The 17,351-nt window shown below is 38.3% G+C and overlaps 1 protein-coding gene across 1 annotated transcript in view; it reads left to right on the top strand.

Moving 5' to 3' along the window:
• Positions 1–4,908, top strand: part of LOC123583723 (translation initiation factor IF-2-like) — a 115,723-nt gene extending 110,815 nt beyond the window's left edge. Inside the window, exons 3-4 of the mRNA XM_045450832.1 lie at positions 1,677–1,751; positions 4,818–4,908. Of these exons, the coding sequence (XP_045306788.1) occupies positions 1,677–1,751; positions 4,818–4,871 (129 nt within the window). The 3' untranslated portion in view covers positions 4,872–4,908. The remainder of the gene's footprint in view (positions 1–1,676; positions 1,752–4,817) is intronic.
• Positions 4,909–17,351: the final 12,443 nt, after the last annotated feature.

The raw sequence follows: 17,351 nt of genomic DNA, 5'->3' as shown, positions 1-17,351 counted from the left end.
TGATTATAGTTTTCATGACTCTTGTTTGAACACATTGCTAGTTCTCAAATGTTTTGCTCTTCCAGATTAAGGAAACTTTCTCTTAAGATATCCATGATATACAGAAATATGATAAAAATTCCTTTGTTAACAAATTGAAGTGTTTGTAACTTTTCTTTTTACCTAAGCCCTGTGAAATTCAAAAACTCTCAGTAGGTATTCTTTTTTTCGTGACAATTATAATTATTTGCATTAGTTTAATAAGAATCTGTTCTCCTTGTAACAGGACACTATTGGAAACATTGATTAATTTACCAAGTCTTTTGACTGAAATATTATAGTTGAGAGACACGCATGTGTTGCCTAAATGGGGTGACTTTCAATCAGATGGGGCCCCCAAATGTGAGATGTGATGGCTGGCTGGAAGCTGGTGGGGCAGGAGGTGAAAGAATTTACCTGAGGCAGAACAGAGGAGATAGAAGTTTATTGAATACACTACAAGTGAGCAGCAGGGAGGACAGAAGAGGATAGGTGGTTGGCAAGGAGGTAGTGAGTGGGGACTGTTTTTAAAGGGGGAAGATGAGGAGATATGTTAATGTATGGAATTTTCCCTTTTTTTGGTAAGTGGGCCTGGTTGCTTACAACCATTGGTCAGTTAGGGCCTGTGGATATTTCGAAGTGGGCCTTTTCTACATTCCATTGCTCAAACCTGTTTGCCTGATAGCAGCTTCTACAATGCACAGACTCAGATTTGACCAGACAGCTTTAAGGAACTAAGTCTGACTTTATGAAGCTTGAAGCCAATAAAGCCCCTTGGAAATGTTGGCCTGATACCTTGCTTACAGGGTTCCTAGCAGTCTTAACAGTTGAGTAAAGAACGTCCTTTCCTGGAAGGTGCAGGAACCTCAGGATATTTTGGGAATCTCAAGAAGAAGAATTCACCCAAATCTACAGGTATTACAGGCAGGTCTGATGGCAAATATTTGGCTTGGCTTCTGGCCTAGAGAGGCTACTAAAAGTCAATCTAGAGATGCCTTATTAAAAGTTCCAGCAAAACAGATTTTAAAAGATATATATATGATCAATCACTATTCTTGCTGAGCTTTTGTAAATAATTAGGCCACGTTTATTACAATTGGACTTCTTTTACAAATGAATTAGTCTTGACTTTGCTATCTCTGATTAAAAATGAGGATAAATACAGACAGAAAATGTTTCAATAACACATCTTTGTAGATACTAGATTGTAAGCATTCAAGACTCAAGACACTGAGTTTGAAATTTGCTCCAACCATTAACATGTTTTTCTTTTTTTTCCATTAAGTTGCCTCTTATTAATTACCTGATTGCTTGCTAAACAAAACAGAGTGTATGATGGCTAACACCACTGGATATATACCATTAAGGCCTTAAATGACTCTCAAATTGGCATTAGATATTTTAACTGCTGCACAAGGTGGAACACGTGCTATCATAAAAACAGAATGTTGTGTACATGTTCCAGATATCATAAAAATGTAACTGGATTGCTAAAAGATATAAATACTCAAATTGGTGCTTTAAACAATCTCTCCCTTTCCTTTAGTGATTGGTTAAACTCCTGGACTGGAGGAAGACTTTGGTTATTTATCAAAGGCCGTTTTTATTGGGCTTCTTGTTCTCATAATAATATTAACCTTATTTTGTTGTTTTTCCAGTGTCTCCCTGCTTGTTGCCAAGACTCCTTCACTGCCATAGATTCAAGCCAACAGATGATCCTTCTACTCAAGAAGGTGCATATATTTGTCTACCTTGGATTGGCTGCCTCTGCTTCTGGTAACTTTTACATATAAGTTCCTCAACTGACCAGTGTTGACCCATAGGTAGCAACATCTCCACACCTCTATTCAGCAGGAAGAAGTTCGGGAGATAAGACCTTCCACTCTCAGCAAAATTAAAGATTTGGGATCAAAATTGTTCAGAGGGGAATGGTGTGGAGAACAAAGGCAGAAGGAAATGTATATGAAATTAAATTTCCTTATAACCTGCAGCCCATTGACAAATACTTGAGACAGGCAGAGTATGACTTTCCTCCAGGAACTCCCAACTGTCTTAATGTCAATGAGACATTGGAAAAAACAACCTTAGCTTGACAATAGCCAGGCTGGAGGATCCTTTGAGTCTTCTTTAGCATATGAAAGTCTTTCTGGAAATTTCTTCCTTTGTCTTTACCACCTCCAACTCCAAAGGATATAATCAATTGCTCCTCACAATCCAAGGGCAGCTCTTTTTGCCCACAGGTCCTGTCCCTGTGCTTTAATAAAAGCAGTTTTGTTTTGTTGTTGGTTTTTTTTTTTTTGCTCTGAAAATTCTCAAGAATTCTTTCTTGACTGTTCCCTCTTGAACCCCACATCAAATCACATCAATGTGAACACTATTTTATAAGCTAAGAGGAAGGAGCCAGTGGAAGTAAATAGTGTAAAAAGAAATCAAGTAATTAGTGAATAAATATCCCAAAGGAGGCAAGAGGAGTGTTTGTGATGCATAGCACCTCAAACATAGTGAGGACCCAATTAATGTTTATTCTTAGATCAAAATTATTTTCCTCCCAACTATTCAGATCTCCAAATTAGTGATGTTTTACTTTATTTTATTCTGCATTTTACATTACATTTAATAAAATGATTTTCTGTCCCATGTTAGTGACCTGATTTTGATATGCATAATCATAATAAAAATATTAACTACAAGGGTACCTGGGTGGCTCAGTCATTTGAGGGTCTGACTCTTGATTTTGGGTCAGGTCATGATCCCAGAGTCATGGGATCAAGCCCTGGGTAGGACTCTACACTGAGCTTGGAGCCTGCTTAAGATTCTCTCTCTCTCTCTCTCTCTCTCTCTCTCTCTCTATTTCTCTCTCTCTCTCTCTCTCCCTCTCTCTCCCTCTCTCTCCCTCTCTCTCCCTCTCCCTCCCTCTCCCTCTCCCTCCCTCTTCCTCTCCCCTTCTGCCCCTCTTGTGCTCTCTCTCTCTCTCTGAAATAAATAATAATAATAACTACCACTTAATGAGCACTTAGTATGTGCTTTATAGAACATCTGATCCCTTACAAAACTGTACTGAAGTCAATTTTATTTACAAACAAGAAAATTGAGACTCAAACATATGAAAAATTCACTTGTGTCATACAGTTAGTAAATTGTGGAGACAGATTTTGAAGCCAGGTCTGAGGTCAGTTAAAAATTTGTGTGTGTGTTTTTTTTTAAGTTTATTTATTTATTTTTGAGAGAGAGGGAGAAAGAGAGGAAGAGAGAGAGAGAGCAAGAGGGGGAGGGGCAGAGAGAGAGCCTCCCAAGCAGGCTTCATGTTGTCAGTACAGAGCCTGATGCAGAGCTCAAACCCACGAACTGTGAGATCATGACCTGAGCTGAAATCAAGAATTGGACGCTTAAATGACTGGGCCACCCAGGCACCCCTAAAAATTTATGTTCTAACTTCAACTACCTCCATTTTTACCTCGGTCTGTACTAGAAAATACTAGAAAGTTAATTTTTTTTCAGGCTTACCTTTTAACTCAGTTGAGAGTCCCAGTTGGGCAAAGCATCCTGTGATGGGAGCTGAAACTACCCCCTCAAGTAATTAAACTGCCCGGACTTCAGCAAGACCCTGCATGATTGACCCCAAGACAAAGATCAACCTGACATTTACTGCCTGCCTGAATGTACCCATTGACCTTTGTCCCACATTTTATTTATATGAACCTAGACATATTTTCAGCACTTTGAAAATAGTCATTGGGACACTAGTCTGCTGTCTTCTTGGTGCTGGCCTTACTGAATAAATTTCTTTCTTGTTTCACCGCTAAAAAAAAAAATCTGTTTTCCAAATCACTATGGTCTATTGCCTCTCATATAATTTGTAAATATAGGCCTTTCTTGAAACTTTTCTGTGTAAGTTTTAAAGGGAAATAATTTAGATATTGGTACAAGGTGAAAAAACAATTCACAATTACAATTAAAACCAAATTGATTTGTTTATTCCTCAAAATTGAGACAGGTTTCAACCTTGTTAACCATAGAATATAGTTTACTTTTCTCATATAGCGAAGACATTTTCATTTGTCACAGGTCTAAAATACAAACAATACAGGGCAATTATTGCTAACAATCTTAAAATTTTGCTTAAAATGCCTCTTACAAATGATTTCTATCACAATTGCAACTTAATTTTTGAATTTAATTATATAAAAAGAATATTTCATGAGTTTTGATGTTGGAAATCATTTATGTATTGAAATTGGTTGGTGGCATGCTTAAATTTCAGAAATGAAGATACAATTGCAACCATAAGGCATAAAATGGGAATTTTCAATGGAGAGGGAAAATATTATTTTAAGTTGAATTTATCTGAAATGCAGTGTGAATTTTTCCTAACTGTAGGACCATATGAAGGACTCATAATAACCTTGTAAAACATTACAGAAGGACAATGGTTTTCTTCAATTATCACTAGGTGTCAAAATCCTGAAATCCCAATCCCAAGGCAAAACAGCATGTAGGTGGAAATTACCAGATTAACTATATGCACATCCAGCCCCTGTGAGAATAGGATTTTCAAACATCTTCTCTGGAAATCACTCTTCATAAGCAGGAGAGAAAAAGAAACAAATCAAAACAAAACAAAAAAGCCTAATTCAAAACATGTCAATTAAGATCCTCCTCAGGAAAAAAAGAAAAGCTTAATTTCGGTTTCAGAGACTCCTCCTTAAGACAGGTAATTCAAAATGATCTGCCTGTATTGGTTTCTCCCTTGATTTCTTGTTCTTGCCTTCCCCCCAATTGATTGGCCCCTCTCTCTGCAGGGCAGAGCTAGCAGCAGAAGCACTATCAATAACGTCACTAACAGCCTGATCTAGAGGTACACTGTGACCCTGACTTCAAAGACCAGGTCAGTCCATTTCCTTGATGCTCATCTCTTCTAGAGCTTTTGTGTGGTGGCTTTTAGTCTGCCTCCTGGCAGAGGTCAACTCTAAGAGAACAGGGCAGCCAAGGAGAGTTGAAAATAGGAGTGAAAAGGCCTTCAAAGTAAGTGAGGGTTTACATTTTACAGAATCTCTTTTTGTTGGTTTATCAGGACACCTTTGCCTCAGTGAAGTACAGCCTAGATATTATTGAAGACCACAATATTCCACCTTTCTTCTCCCATGCTCCATGTCCCTCCTGGGCAATAAAGCTCTTGGGGAAACAAAGAAAATATATGTTGGCATATATATTTTACAGCTGGGGCACAAAGAAACATTTGCTTTATGAAGGGGGTGGGGAGGCAGGGGGGGCAATTGGGAAAGAAGAAAGAATAAAGACCCCTTGGAACAAGTGAGGCATTTTTAAAATGAAATTTACTAAAATCATAGCCAAGGGGCTCACATCAGTATCTGTCTGAGAAAGGAACTGTTTATCTAGGCCCTGATTTTTTAAAAAAGTGTGACACTCATCAGAAAAGAAGTTAGACTTCCCACTTCATCAGAGAACCCAGAGATTCTCTGTATGCTAAGGACAGGAGACACTTGGAGACACCACCCTGGACATGGATGTTGGCTTTATGATAATGGGCACTGTCAATGGGAAGCTCTCACCAAATGACAAACTGGACTGTAGGTTTCTGAGGGTCTCATAGTGGGCAGTAGGAAGAGGCTAATATGGGGCAGCTGTTCAGTAAGGGCTCTACCTACTGTAATTTGGTTATTAAAAGCCACTATTGTAACCATATTTTGTGGTCACAGGTCATGTTCTACCTACTATATGTGCATTATTTCCCAATTAACACAACAAAGCATCATTTGGCATACTATCATTTAGTAATGCTGGAAGCTATTTTTTTCTGGCTTCATTCTGGGCCTCACCTTTTAAATCTTCATAATTTAGTTAAACTTCCTCTCTTCCAAGATGGCTGAACTCTATGGTTTTCTAAGGGAAGTGATGGTGAAGTAAAAATAATAAGCACATTAGGTCACTTTCTGCAAAAGTTTCAGCACACGTCCTACTCAATTTAGGAGGCAGGGGTGAAATTGCCAAGTAAAACCACAGTCATTATGTAGGGATCAAAACAGAAACCTTCAAATGCTCAGTGAAGACTCAGGAACAGCAGCCAAGGCCTGCGACTGGAAGAGAAAATGAGCAGACAAAATAGGACTTAAGAATCACGCCAGTCCAGGGGCGCCTGGGTGGCGCAGTCGGTTAAGCGTCTGACTTCAGCCAGGTCACGATCTCGCGGTCCGTGAGTTCGAGCCCCGCGTCGGGCTCTGGGCTGACGGCTCAGAGCCTGGAGCCTGTTTCCGATTCTGTGTCTCCCTCTCTCTCTGCCCCTCCCCCGTTCATGCTCTGTCTCTCTCTGTCCCAAAAATAAATAAACGTTGAAAAAAAATTTAAAAAGAATCACGCCAGTCCAGTCTAATTCCAGGGTACAGTACCTTCTAATTAACATGGTTGTTAAGGATACACTATCAGGGGCGCCTGGGTGGCTCAGTTGGTTGAGTGTCTGACTTTGGCTCAAGTCATGATCTCATGGTCCGTGAGTTCAAGCCCTGCATCTGGCTCTGTGCTGACAGCTCGGAGCCTGGAGCCTGCTTTGGATTCTGTGTCTCCCTCTCTCTCTGACCCTCCCCCTCTCATGCTCTGTCTCTCTCTGTCTCAAAAATAAATAAACATTAAAAAAAATTTTAACAATACACTTTATCAGATACCTCTTGGAATGACTGGAAGCCATTGCCTTTTACCTAAAACTCTGTGTCTCCTGACCTTTGTGATAGAGGGCTGTATATACCCATGCCCAGTTTAATGAGAATGTGACTTACTACATAATGTAATTTAAAGGTTCACTGACCCAAATATAAACCCCACCAAGGAAATGTAACTAGTTAGTGATTATCAGCCAAGACCCTGGGTCCCCAAGAAGAGCAGCTGCTGCTACTCTCTGGAACATTGAAATGTAACACTAGAAGGTAGACCCGATCACCACCGTAGGCAGTGTTTGTGAACCGGGAGCCAGTGGCTCCTGATTCCACTAATTAGCGGCAAATGCTGTGTGTAAAAAGTACAATGTTATTCTCAGGACAAAACCAAATCATTAATGAGACATACAACCAAATACTAAATCAGATCAGGCCAAGGATAGAAAGAATGCACCTGGCACAACTGGTTTTGCTGAGCTAGCTCAGCAAGGAGGGTCTGTCACCCCTAGGAGTGTTCATTGACCTCTAGCAACCACAGGGATGCATGCTGAAAGAAGACTATAGCACACAATTTTGCCAGTTGACCCTGGCATTATATATTTTTAAGTGATCTAATAAATTATGACCATCAAAAGTAGGTGAATCAAATGCACAAATTTTCCAGTTTTAAAATACACCCAGACAAATTTGTAGAGATTGAAAATAAATTCAAGGTAATTATCTGGGATCTACTGTAAAAGAAATATTGTACCGACCAGTTAAAACAGTCAAGGAAGGTTTTATTCAAGACTATTGCAATGGGGAAGAGAGACTGACCTCAACTGTGCTGAAATAAAAGACAGGGATGAACTAAAGGAAAAATCCTGGAGGATATTAGTCCTAGAGGATGTTAGGTGGTCAGTGAGGCCATCTGTGTTTGCTAATTGGTGCTTGGGGAGGTTAGGCTTCTATCCTCCCACAGAGACTGGAAGACTGGGGCCCTATCTTTCTCACCTGTCAAAAGAATGGGAAAAACAGAGTTACAGATTTACATTTCAATGGGGGCAGAGACAGAATTTACAATGGCAAGTTTTGTCAAGTAAATGTTCTAAGAAAAGGGAGGTCAGGGGTCTATTGACCAAAAGAAGCCTGTCTAAAATTTAGTCAAGCTGAGGGGAACATTACCATTTTGGTCACCATGGAAAGTACATGCTGAAAACTATTTGCATCTGGTTCAGTAAAGATTCACCCCCTCCCCTTTCCCATAATTCTATTTTGCAGGTTAATTGCTTCAGTGAATGATTATTCTTAAGGCAAACAGCAATCACACTAAAATCCTCTTTGCAAATGCTGTTTTCCACTTACAATTTAAATCCTCCTTGGGGACTTGCTACTACCCAAACACACATTTGGTATTTAAACTGAGAATACTCTCCCACCTGGGTTAATCTTTCAAGAGGAGAAGATCCCAAGTTTAATTGTCCACAATGGCTATAGGAAAATCCTTTATGCAAAGGATTCTACTGTATGTAGGAAGCTTTTGACTCAGCTGGCATCTCAACTTAAAACTCTTAATAAATGCTTCACTTTCTTCATGTGTGTATCAGTCACCTGTCACTCAGTGGTACTAGAGAACAGGAATGAAAGATTTCTGACAACTGTTCTAACAAAAACATAATGAAATTTTTCTGATGGATCCCATTTTAACAGGTCATGGCATCCGATTGACAGGTCCAGCAATTCATTTGATTACTGGAGCTTTGTGGGGAAAAATGAGGTCTGAGAAGACCAACTGATAAAAAAGCACAGCAAAGGTCAAACAAATCAGAAAAATGGTCAGCCTAATGAGCCGCAAAATTATTTATTTGCTTGTAAAAAAGAAATTAGCCATAGGTCATCATACATAACCAATACCTGTCTTAGTTGATGGAACACATGATTTTCTAGACAAAACGAAGCAGGGTGGGGAGATTCAGGTGTATAGCCTCTGAAGGGAATTATTGGATTTTTAACAATCTGAAAACCCTGGAAACATAGAGCCAAAATAATTAGGAAACCATTGTTGATTAAATTCAATATCATATCTGATGGGGCTTCTAGCTTGTTAAGTTGGTTACTGCACAAATAGGGGAGGGAAACACTGAATCCTAGTTCATCTTGTTATTTGGCTTCTATTTGTTCATGCCCATTGGAATGTGCCTAAGCTTACCTTGCTATCTCATGCCTCTGCTTTCAGGATAATCCACTTTTTTTCTTTACCTAAAATAAACTACTTTGACAATGGTCATTAAAGATCTGCTTATTTCTGGGGCGCCTGGGTGGCTCAGTCGGTTAAGCGACCGACTTTGGTTCAGGTCATGATCTCATGGTTTGTGAGTTCGAGCCCCCCCCAACATTGGGCTCTGTGCTGACAGCTCAGAGCCTGGAGCCTGCTTCTGATTCTCTGTCTCCCTCTCTCTCTGCCCCTCCCCAACTCATGCTTTGTCTCTGTCTCAGATATAAACATTAAAAAAAAGATCTGCTTATTTCTCTTGACTAGCTTTAAAGTATGTATTACATATTTCTTGATTTTTCTGTGTGGGTTGGCGATGAAGCTCTTGTTTCATTTTCATGCATATACCATCTTCCATATATAGGATATTAGTATTCCATGTCCTCTGTCTACCTTCAGAACAAGAGAGTACAGATTCCTATTCCTTTGTCCATTGATCAAATATGGTACAGAGGTAAGATCCAGCAGTATAATAAGCTTAGTGAAGGGTATTGCTTGCCTTTTCTTCAGTGTGGTGCCTAGTCTATATTTCAGTCCAACACCCTTCAAAATTTTTATGATTGAAGTATAGTGGACATGCAGTGGTACATTTCAGATTCACAACATGGTGACTCCATAATTCGATACATTAAGCAATGCTTACCACAATAACTGTAGTTACTATCTATCACCATACATTATTACAATATTATTAACTATAGTCTCTATGTTATACTCTTCATCTCCATGACATGTATTTCATAACTGCAAGTTTGTACCTCTTAATCACCTCACCTATTTTGCTCATCCTCCTATTCCTTTCCCCTCTGCCAACTACCAGTTTGACATCTCATTTAGGCATTGTAAGCCAGCGTCTTTTTCTCATGTAATTACAAGTGAATGTAATTCTCCAAAATAGGACGAAATGCATTGTAAATGACCAAGGACATAGTAAGTACACAACAGAGGCAAAAAGACCTTTGATGCACATCATTAAAACAAAAACAGACAAGTTCTGAATGTTTTCACTTTTTATTTTGAAATAATTATGAACTCTTAGGAAGTTGTAAAAGTAGTACATAGAGTCCCTGTCTCTTAACCTAGTTTCCCCCAGTAGTGACATCTTAACTGCAGTATAGTTTCAAAACCAGGAAATAATTGAGACTAGTAAAATATTGTTAACTAGACTATTAACTGGACTGCATAATTCATTTTCACCACTTTTTATAGGCACATGCAGGTGTTTGTGTAGAGTGCTATGCAGTTTATCCCACATACAGATTTGTGAAACCACCACCACAATTAAACTCCTTCAGGCTGCTCATTTATGTTTGTTCTACTCCCCCACCCCATCCCAACCCTGTCCTTATCCCCTGGTAACCACGAATCTGTTCTCCACCTCTATAGTTTTATTGTTTCACAAAGGTTATATAAATGCAATCATATAGTATTGTAACCTTTTGACATCTTTTCACTAGGAAGAATGCTCATGAGATCTGTTCAGGTTGTTGCATGTATCAATAGTTTATTCCTTTTATTGTTGAATAGTATTACATTGTATGAATGTTCCAGAGTTTATTCAACCACTGAAGGACATTTGGGTTGTTTCTAGTTTTTGCTATTAAAAATAAAGCTGCTAAGAACACTTGTTCATATGTTTTGTATGAACATAGGTTTTCATTTTCCCTGGGCTAATTGCCTAAGAGTGCACTTGCTATTTCATAATATAAGTGCATGTTTAGCTCTATAACAAACTGTCATATATTTTCTGGAATGTCTGTGCCATTTTACATTCCCACCAGGAATATAAGAGATCTAGTTTCTCTGTATTATTGCCAACATTTGGTATAGTCACGATTTTTTTAAATGATTTTTTTTTTATTTTAGCTGTTCTAATAGGCATATAGTGACATCTCATTGCAGACTGGATGTTTATACACTATGTTCCCATTAATAAATTACTGCCATCTACATTTTATCCAACATTCACCATTATAGATACATGCTACATCCATAAGCCTTTAGTTTTCCCCTACCCAACCTTTTCCCCCCTATAGACCCATAATCTTACTGAATATCTGTAAAACTGCCTTTACATTTTTTTTAAGTTTATTTATTTATTTTGAGAGTGACAGAGGCAGCACAAGTGGGGGAAGGGGCAGAGAGGGAAAGAGAGAGAATCCCAAGCAGGCTCCCCTTTGCCAGCACAGAGCCCAATGTGGGATTCCAACCCACAAACTGAATTCATGACCTGAGCCAAAACCAAGAGTCAGATGGTCAGCCGACTGAGCCACCCAGATGCCCTTGTAAAACTGCCTTTAATTTTACTATCTTTAATCACATCTCCAAAATATTGTCAGACTAGCTAGCTAGAGAAATGGAATTGTCTTGTGTTTAGAATTGCCAAAGTTAAGTGCCCAAAGAATCCATAAAGCATTCACCTTACAGATCTGATTTTTTTTAATTTAATTTTTTTTTTTTTTTTAGTTTACATCGAAATTAGCATCTAGTGCAACAATGATTTCAGGAGTAGATTCCTTAATGCCCCTTACCCATTTAGCCCATCCTCCCTCCCAACAGAGCTGATTTTTTAATGAAATATTTACAGGCTTTCAGGCAGGAAAGAGAATGCTTTAGGGGAAGTTTCCCTTAGACTAGTAGCCAGGGATTCTATGTCCTGTCAGAAAAGTGAGGGCCATTATGTTATGGGAGAGAGTTTGGCACTAAGGAATGGAACTGATTTTATTTGTCCAGATAGAAAACAAATGAGGATATGCTATCCAGGTGTGGTAAAATCAAAGCAGAAACTAAGATTTTATTCTCATAGCTCCTGAGAAACCTAGGAAATCAAACAGGTGTGGTGATGCCTTCCTGGCTATGGCAGCTCCATAATGGGTACTTGAATGGGTCCTAAATGAAAAGGCTGTTCAGTACAATCCACTCATTTGTTATACTGTCTTGACAATCTATCACCATGGGATCAGTGAGGTTGGGGAACAAGTTCTAATTGTGCAAATAATTTAAATACTGAAGAGCTGTCATCCATTTTCCACGTCACATATACTTTCATAATGTTCGACACACTGCTCCAAACCCAAGTAAAATCCATACAGTAAAAATATTCTTAAAAAAATTTTTTTTAAACGTTTATTCACTTTTTGGGAGGCAGAGACAGAATGTGAGCAGGACAGGGGCAGAGAGAGAGGGAGACACAGAATATGAAGCAGGCTCCAAGCTCTGAGCTGTCAGCACAGAGCCCGACACAGGGCTTGAACTCACGAACTGTGAGATCATGACCTGAGCCGAAGTTGGATGCTTAACCAACTGAACCACCCAGGTGCCCCATAAAGTAAAAATATTCTTGGGGCGCCTGGGTGGCGCAGTCGGTTAAGCGTCCGACTTCAGCCAGGTCACCATCTCGCGGTCCGTGAGTTCGAGCCCCGCGTCGGGCTCTGGGCTGATGGCTCAGAGCCTGGAGCCTGTTTCCGATTCTGTGTCTCCCTCTCTCTGACCCTCCCCCGTTCATGCTCTGTCTCTCTCTGTCCCAAAAATAAATAAACGTTGAAAAAAAAAATTAAAAAAAAAATATTCTTTACAAATCTGTGCTGAAATTCCTGAAAGGTATATTGTTTGGGGTGGACAGGGAAGGAGGATGAATTCATCAATAGTGGCTTTAAATCAGAAAAATAATGAATCTCCTGCTGAGCTCCACTCTAGCAGAATTAAAAAGAAAAAAAAAAAAAGACTGTAGGGGCACCTGGGTGGCTCAGTGGGTTAAGTATCTGACTTCCTCTCAGGTCATGATCTCGCAGTTCATGAGTTCAAGCCCCGCATCAGGTGAGCATGAGCCCTGCTTCTCTCTCTTTCCCTCTTTCTCTCTGCCCCATGTGGGATTCTCTCTCTCTCCCTCTCTCTGCCCCTTGCTCACTTGTGCCCACTCTCAAAGAAAAGACTGTATCATGAAGATGACAATGGTAGATACCATTTCAGAACAGAAACACTAAAAAGAAAGATTCATAAGGGTGTTTGGATGGATCATTTGGTTAGGCATCCGACTTTGGCTCAGGTCATGATCTCACGTTTTCGTGAGTTGGACCCCCACGTTAGGCTCTGTGCTGACAACTCAGAGCCTGAGCCTGCTTCAGATTCTGTGTCTCCCTCTCTCTCTGCTCCTTCCCTGCTCATGCTCTATGTCTCTCAAAAATAAACATTAAAAAAATAGGAAAAAAAGGAAAGATTCATAGATTTAAAAAAATATAACTGAAATAAAATGTTTACGCCTAAGAAAAATCTTCACTTTTTGAGTTAATATCTGCTTTTCTAAGAATGGAGCTTAAAACTTGCCAATATGGATTGCCAGTATACAGTTTGCTATATAACACACATTATCTCATTTGAAACTTGAAGCTCAAAATCAATTTAAACAGATTGAAAACAATTTTGTTGTTTTTAAAATTGTGTGTTTGCGTATGTGTGTGTATGTGTACTCATTAATGATCTCCTAACCAATCTCAAGTCTCACTTGACACATCACATCTGGCATTTAGGAATTTGATGAAATTGTACCATCCTGTATCCCTACGTTATAAGCAAACAAGAGATTTCAAAAGAACCTCAGGAACATAATGGTTACAGAAAGAGATATGTGAAGTAGGGGTGGCAGGGTGGATGACAGAGATGACAGGGGCAGAGAGAGGGAGGGAGGATCTGAAGCTGGCTCTGCACTGACAGCAGAGAGCCCAATGGGCTGGAACCCACCAGCCATGAGATCATGACTTGAGCTGAAGCTGGATATTTAACCAACTGAGCCATCCAGGTGACCCACATGTAATGGTTTTAAGGGGACAGAATTAAAAATTAGAGCATAGTCTGACTAATTTATGTTTTAATACAAATTCTAAAGAGACACTTTTAGAAATACATATTCTAAGACATTCGATTGTTAGCATAAAAGGTGATTTGAGAAATGACAGCTTTCCCTGAAGTATAAACTTAGGAAAACTAACATCTAAAATTTTGTTCTGAATTTTGTAGAGAAAAGAACATTTCCTTCAATGGATTAGTTGAAGTCTACTATTTGCGTGTCTATGGCAGCATAACACTGTTCCCATTATTATTCTTTGAATAGTTGACTAGAAGTTTGAGGGTAAGGAATAGATCTATCTAGATATTCAAGACCCAAATGACTCACACTGTTCATTGACAGTGAACTTGAGAGATATACAGTATCACTAGGAACCTGCCTTCTTCACACTGCATCATATTTCCTGATAACTCTGAGAACACAGTACTCAGAATATCTATTTCTGGTTTGTTTGGGATTTTTGTGGAGTGTGCAGTGTGGAGTGTGGAATCAGTGTGATCATATGCTCAGACATATTCAAGAGAGAATTCATGCTATTTCTATATTTTTTGCTAACCTGAAGTGATGAGTTTCAATATTGACTTAAAAGTTTTTTTCACATAATTATCCTAAACCATAAGTAGCACCTTAGCCTTTAAAGTCAAAATGTTGAGAGACGAATAATGGAAACTTATATTAAAAGATAGTGGCCGCTGAGGCAAATAGAACAGCTTGCAATTAATGGAATTTTTCACTCCACTCAGATAAGATGTTAAGAATAGAATTAAGAGAATCATAAAACTGTTATGATGACTTTATTAGAAAATAAAAGTGACATTATGGTGATATTTAAAGCATTACCATAGAAGACTATTTTATTACAAATATACATGCCCCTTTAGGCACTGTTCTTTTAGCTGTCCTAGGCTATTGCTCAGTCAAACTAATAAGTCTGAACTGTTTTCTAATTCCTGTATAAAGATGAAGGTATTGGAAACTTATCATGAATACTAAAAAAGAAATATAGGCACTAGGGAAAATGCACCTGTGCATTGCTATTCTCTGTCTGACTCTCTAACTGCCACCATTAATATTTTTTGTGTTTCTCACAGCTGTCAGAATGTGCTGGCTTCTGCTTTATTCTCAGCGCCTAAACACATCTTTTCATACTACATGGTTTGCATGCTAATATGTTCAAGCAAGGCATATTCTTCACTCTAATTTTGATCTTATCAAAGGAAAGATAAGGATTTTAAATGCTACAACCATTCATACTAATTAGAAGAACTATTTAACAGCCAGCCTTAGCATACTCAAAGACTAAGACATAAATAAGAAATAGGCCTCATAATTAAACTGATAGCAATAGCACAGAAAAATTTTAAATGTCCGCATTGTTTTTTTTATGTTTTAAATCCAACTGGGTAGTATTTTCAAGTAATCAGAAGTCATGTGATATTTATACAAGATATGATCATAGGAGTTCCAAGCTAAATGCTACTCCAGAGATCATTTAGTACAACTCCCTAATTTCATGAATGAGGAAGTTTGGAAGCAGTCAGAAGTCTCACTCAAAGCCACACTGTGAGTTAATGGCAGAGTCAAGACTTGAACTCATGGTCTTCTGTCTCCCAGCCACACAATATAAGTTAAAATCAAACAGAAGAAAAATATAAATCATTTAAAAAATTAGAGCACATAAAAGATATTTTTAAATTGTCTTGTTCTATACCAAATGTCTAAGTCACAATGATTAAGTTTTTCTTCCTTATAAATGTTTTATTTGTGCTTTCTGATCAGAACTCATCACATCACCTCTGCCAGATACCATAAAATTTTAACCTATACCTCGTCAGAAGACCTATAATTGAGCAATGTTCCACTTGTCAAAATATCACCCTATCCTAGTGTGGCCCTTTATCACTTGATTTGGAATATTGATAATCTCAATAGTTACAGAGGCTTTCCATACCTAACATGCCTCAGGGGATATAACCTTAAACAAATATATGGAATATTAATTTTTTTTTCAACGTTTATTTATTTTTGGGACAAAGAGAGACAGAGCATGAACGGGGGAGGGGCAGAGAGAGAGGGAGACACAGAATCGGAAACAGGCTCCAGGCTCTGAGCCATCAGCCCAGAGCCTGACGCGGGGCTCGAACTCACGGACCGCGAGATGGTGACCTGGCTGAAGTCGGACGCTTAACCGACTGCGCCACCCAGGCGCCCCTATGAAATATTAATTAACTCACTACATTTAAATCATTTGGCTCACTGGAAGCGTAGGGCCTACCCATAGACCGTTTAGGTTAAGTACAAACTGGGATTTCCAAATGCATTAACCTCTACAGTCTTGAAATGTGAATTGGGTAAGGATCAGACCTAAAGACATACTGAGCATGTTTGCTGCTTTAATCATCTAGAAGGGTCTACATATAAACGAGAAGGAAACATTTGATATAACGCTGTTTGGAAAAGGATTACTAGAGAATGTTCAAATCAGTGATTTTATAAGTAAAATAAGCTAAATTGATAGTAAGATTGTATATGTAAAAATTTTGTGGAGGCGAATAGGCTAACTGTGTACTATATACTTACATTGAAAACATTTGGGATACTGTGTAAGAAAAAGCTGTGGAGGAAGCTAAAGAAATTAATTGGATTAAAAAAAAGAATGATGAGAATCTATGAATTTTCTACAAGATAGGAGAAAAATTTGTAAGTATTGTTAGCTGGAAATTTTGTTTAGCTATAAAGTCAAATAGGGTGGGCCTCTCTCGTTAAAGGATTTATTAATTTCTCATATCTTATGTTAAGTGGATATTTGGAAGGGTCAGTAGAACATTGACAAACTGGTAGAAGCTAAAAATATCTCCTACGTTAGTAAATTAGTGACATATCCTCAGAAAGAACATGTCACCAATTCATTGCATTGAACTACTTGGAGTTATATACAAAATATACAAATGTAGTACAGAAAAATAAAGCCTGAGAAAAAAGTAATGAGGAAGGACCCACAATAAATAAAATACACATTAGGTAACTGGCCATGATATACTTAAACAATATGAGAATCAATAAATCTTGTGTTTGCCTTTTGGTCTGATCCCTGTGAGGTATGAAAGGAAGTAGAATTTTCACTTCCATTTGAAAGGAAATTTGGAGAAACAGACAAGATATAATTTTCCTCTGTTGAGACTAAATTGTGTTCTCAGATACTAAGTTTCTGAGAACAGAATAAAAATATCTATTAATCTTCTTGCATCACACATTCACTCATATAATTCCTGCTTTTTATAGTCAATACACAATAAAAACCAACATAGTTTCCATTCTGTTTTGACTGGGGAAAGAAGACAATGAGTCGATAACTTCAATTTGGAAGAGATCCATGGCCTAAAAATTCAAAGTAATTTTGTACATTAACCCCTCCCTTTTTGATCATCAAACTAATCTGGTAAAGAATCTCAGAGATATAGAAATGTCAAATGACTTAATTACTCTATTATGTGTTAAAGAAAAAAGAGGAAAACAAAACACTCCTCTCTTGACCTTGTACCCTTCAATTCAACACCAAGTTTTCCATGCAAGT

Source organism: Leopardus geoffroyi, chromosome B3 (genome assembly GCF_018350155.1).
Source record: "Leopardus geoffroyi isolate Oge1 chromosome B3, O.geoffroyi_Oge1_pat1.0, whole genome shotgun sequence".
NCBI lineage: Eukaryota > Metazoa > Chordata > Mammalia > Carnivora > Felidae > Leopardus > Leopardus geoffroyi.
The sequence above is the reverse complement of the archived record's forward strand: the minus strand, read 5'-3'. Positions and strand labels throughout refer to the sequence as shown.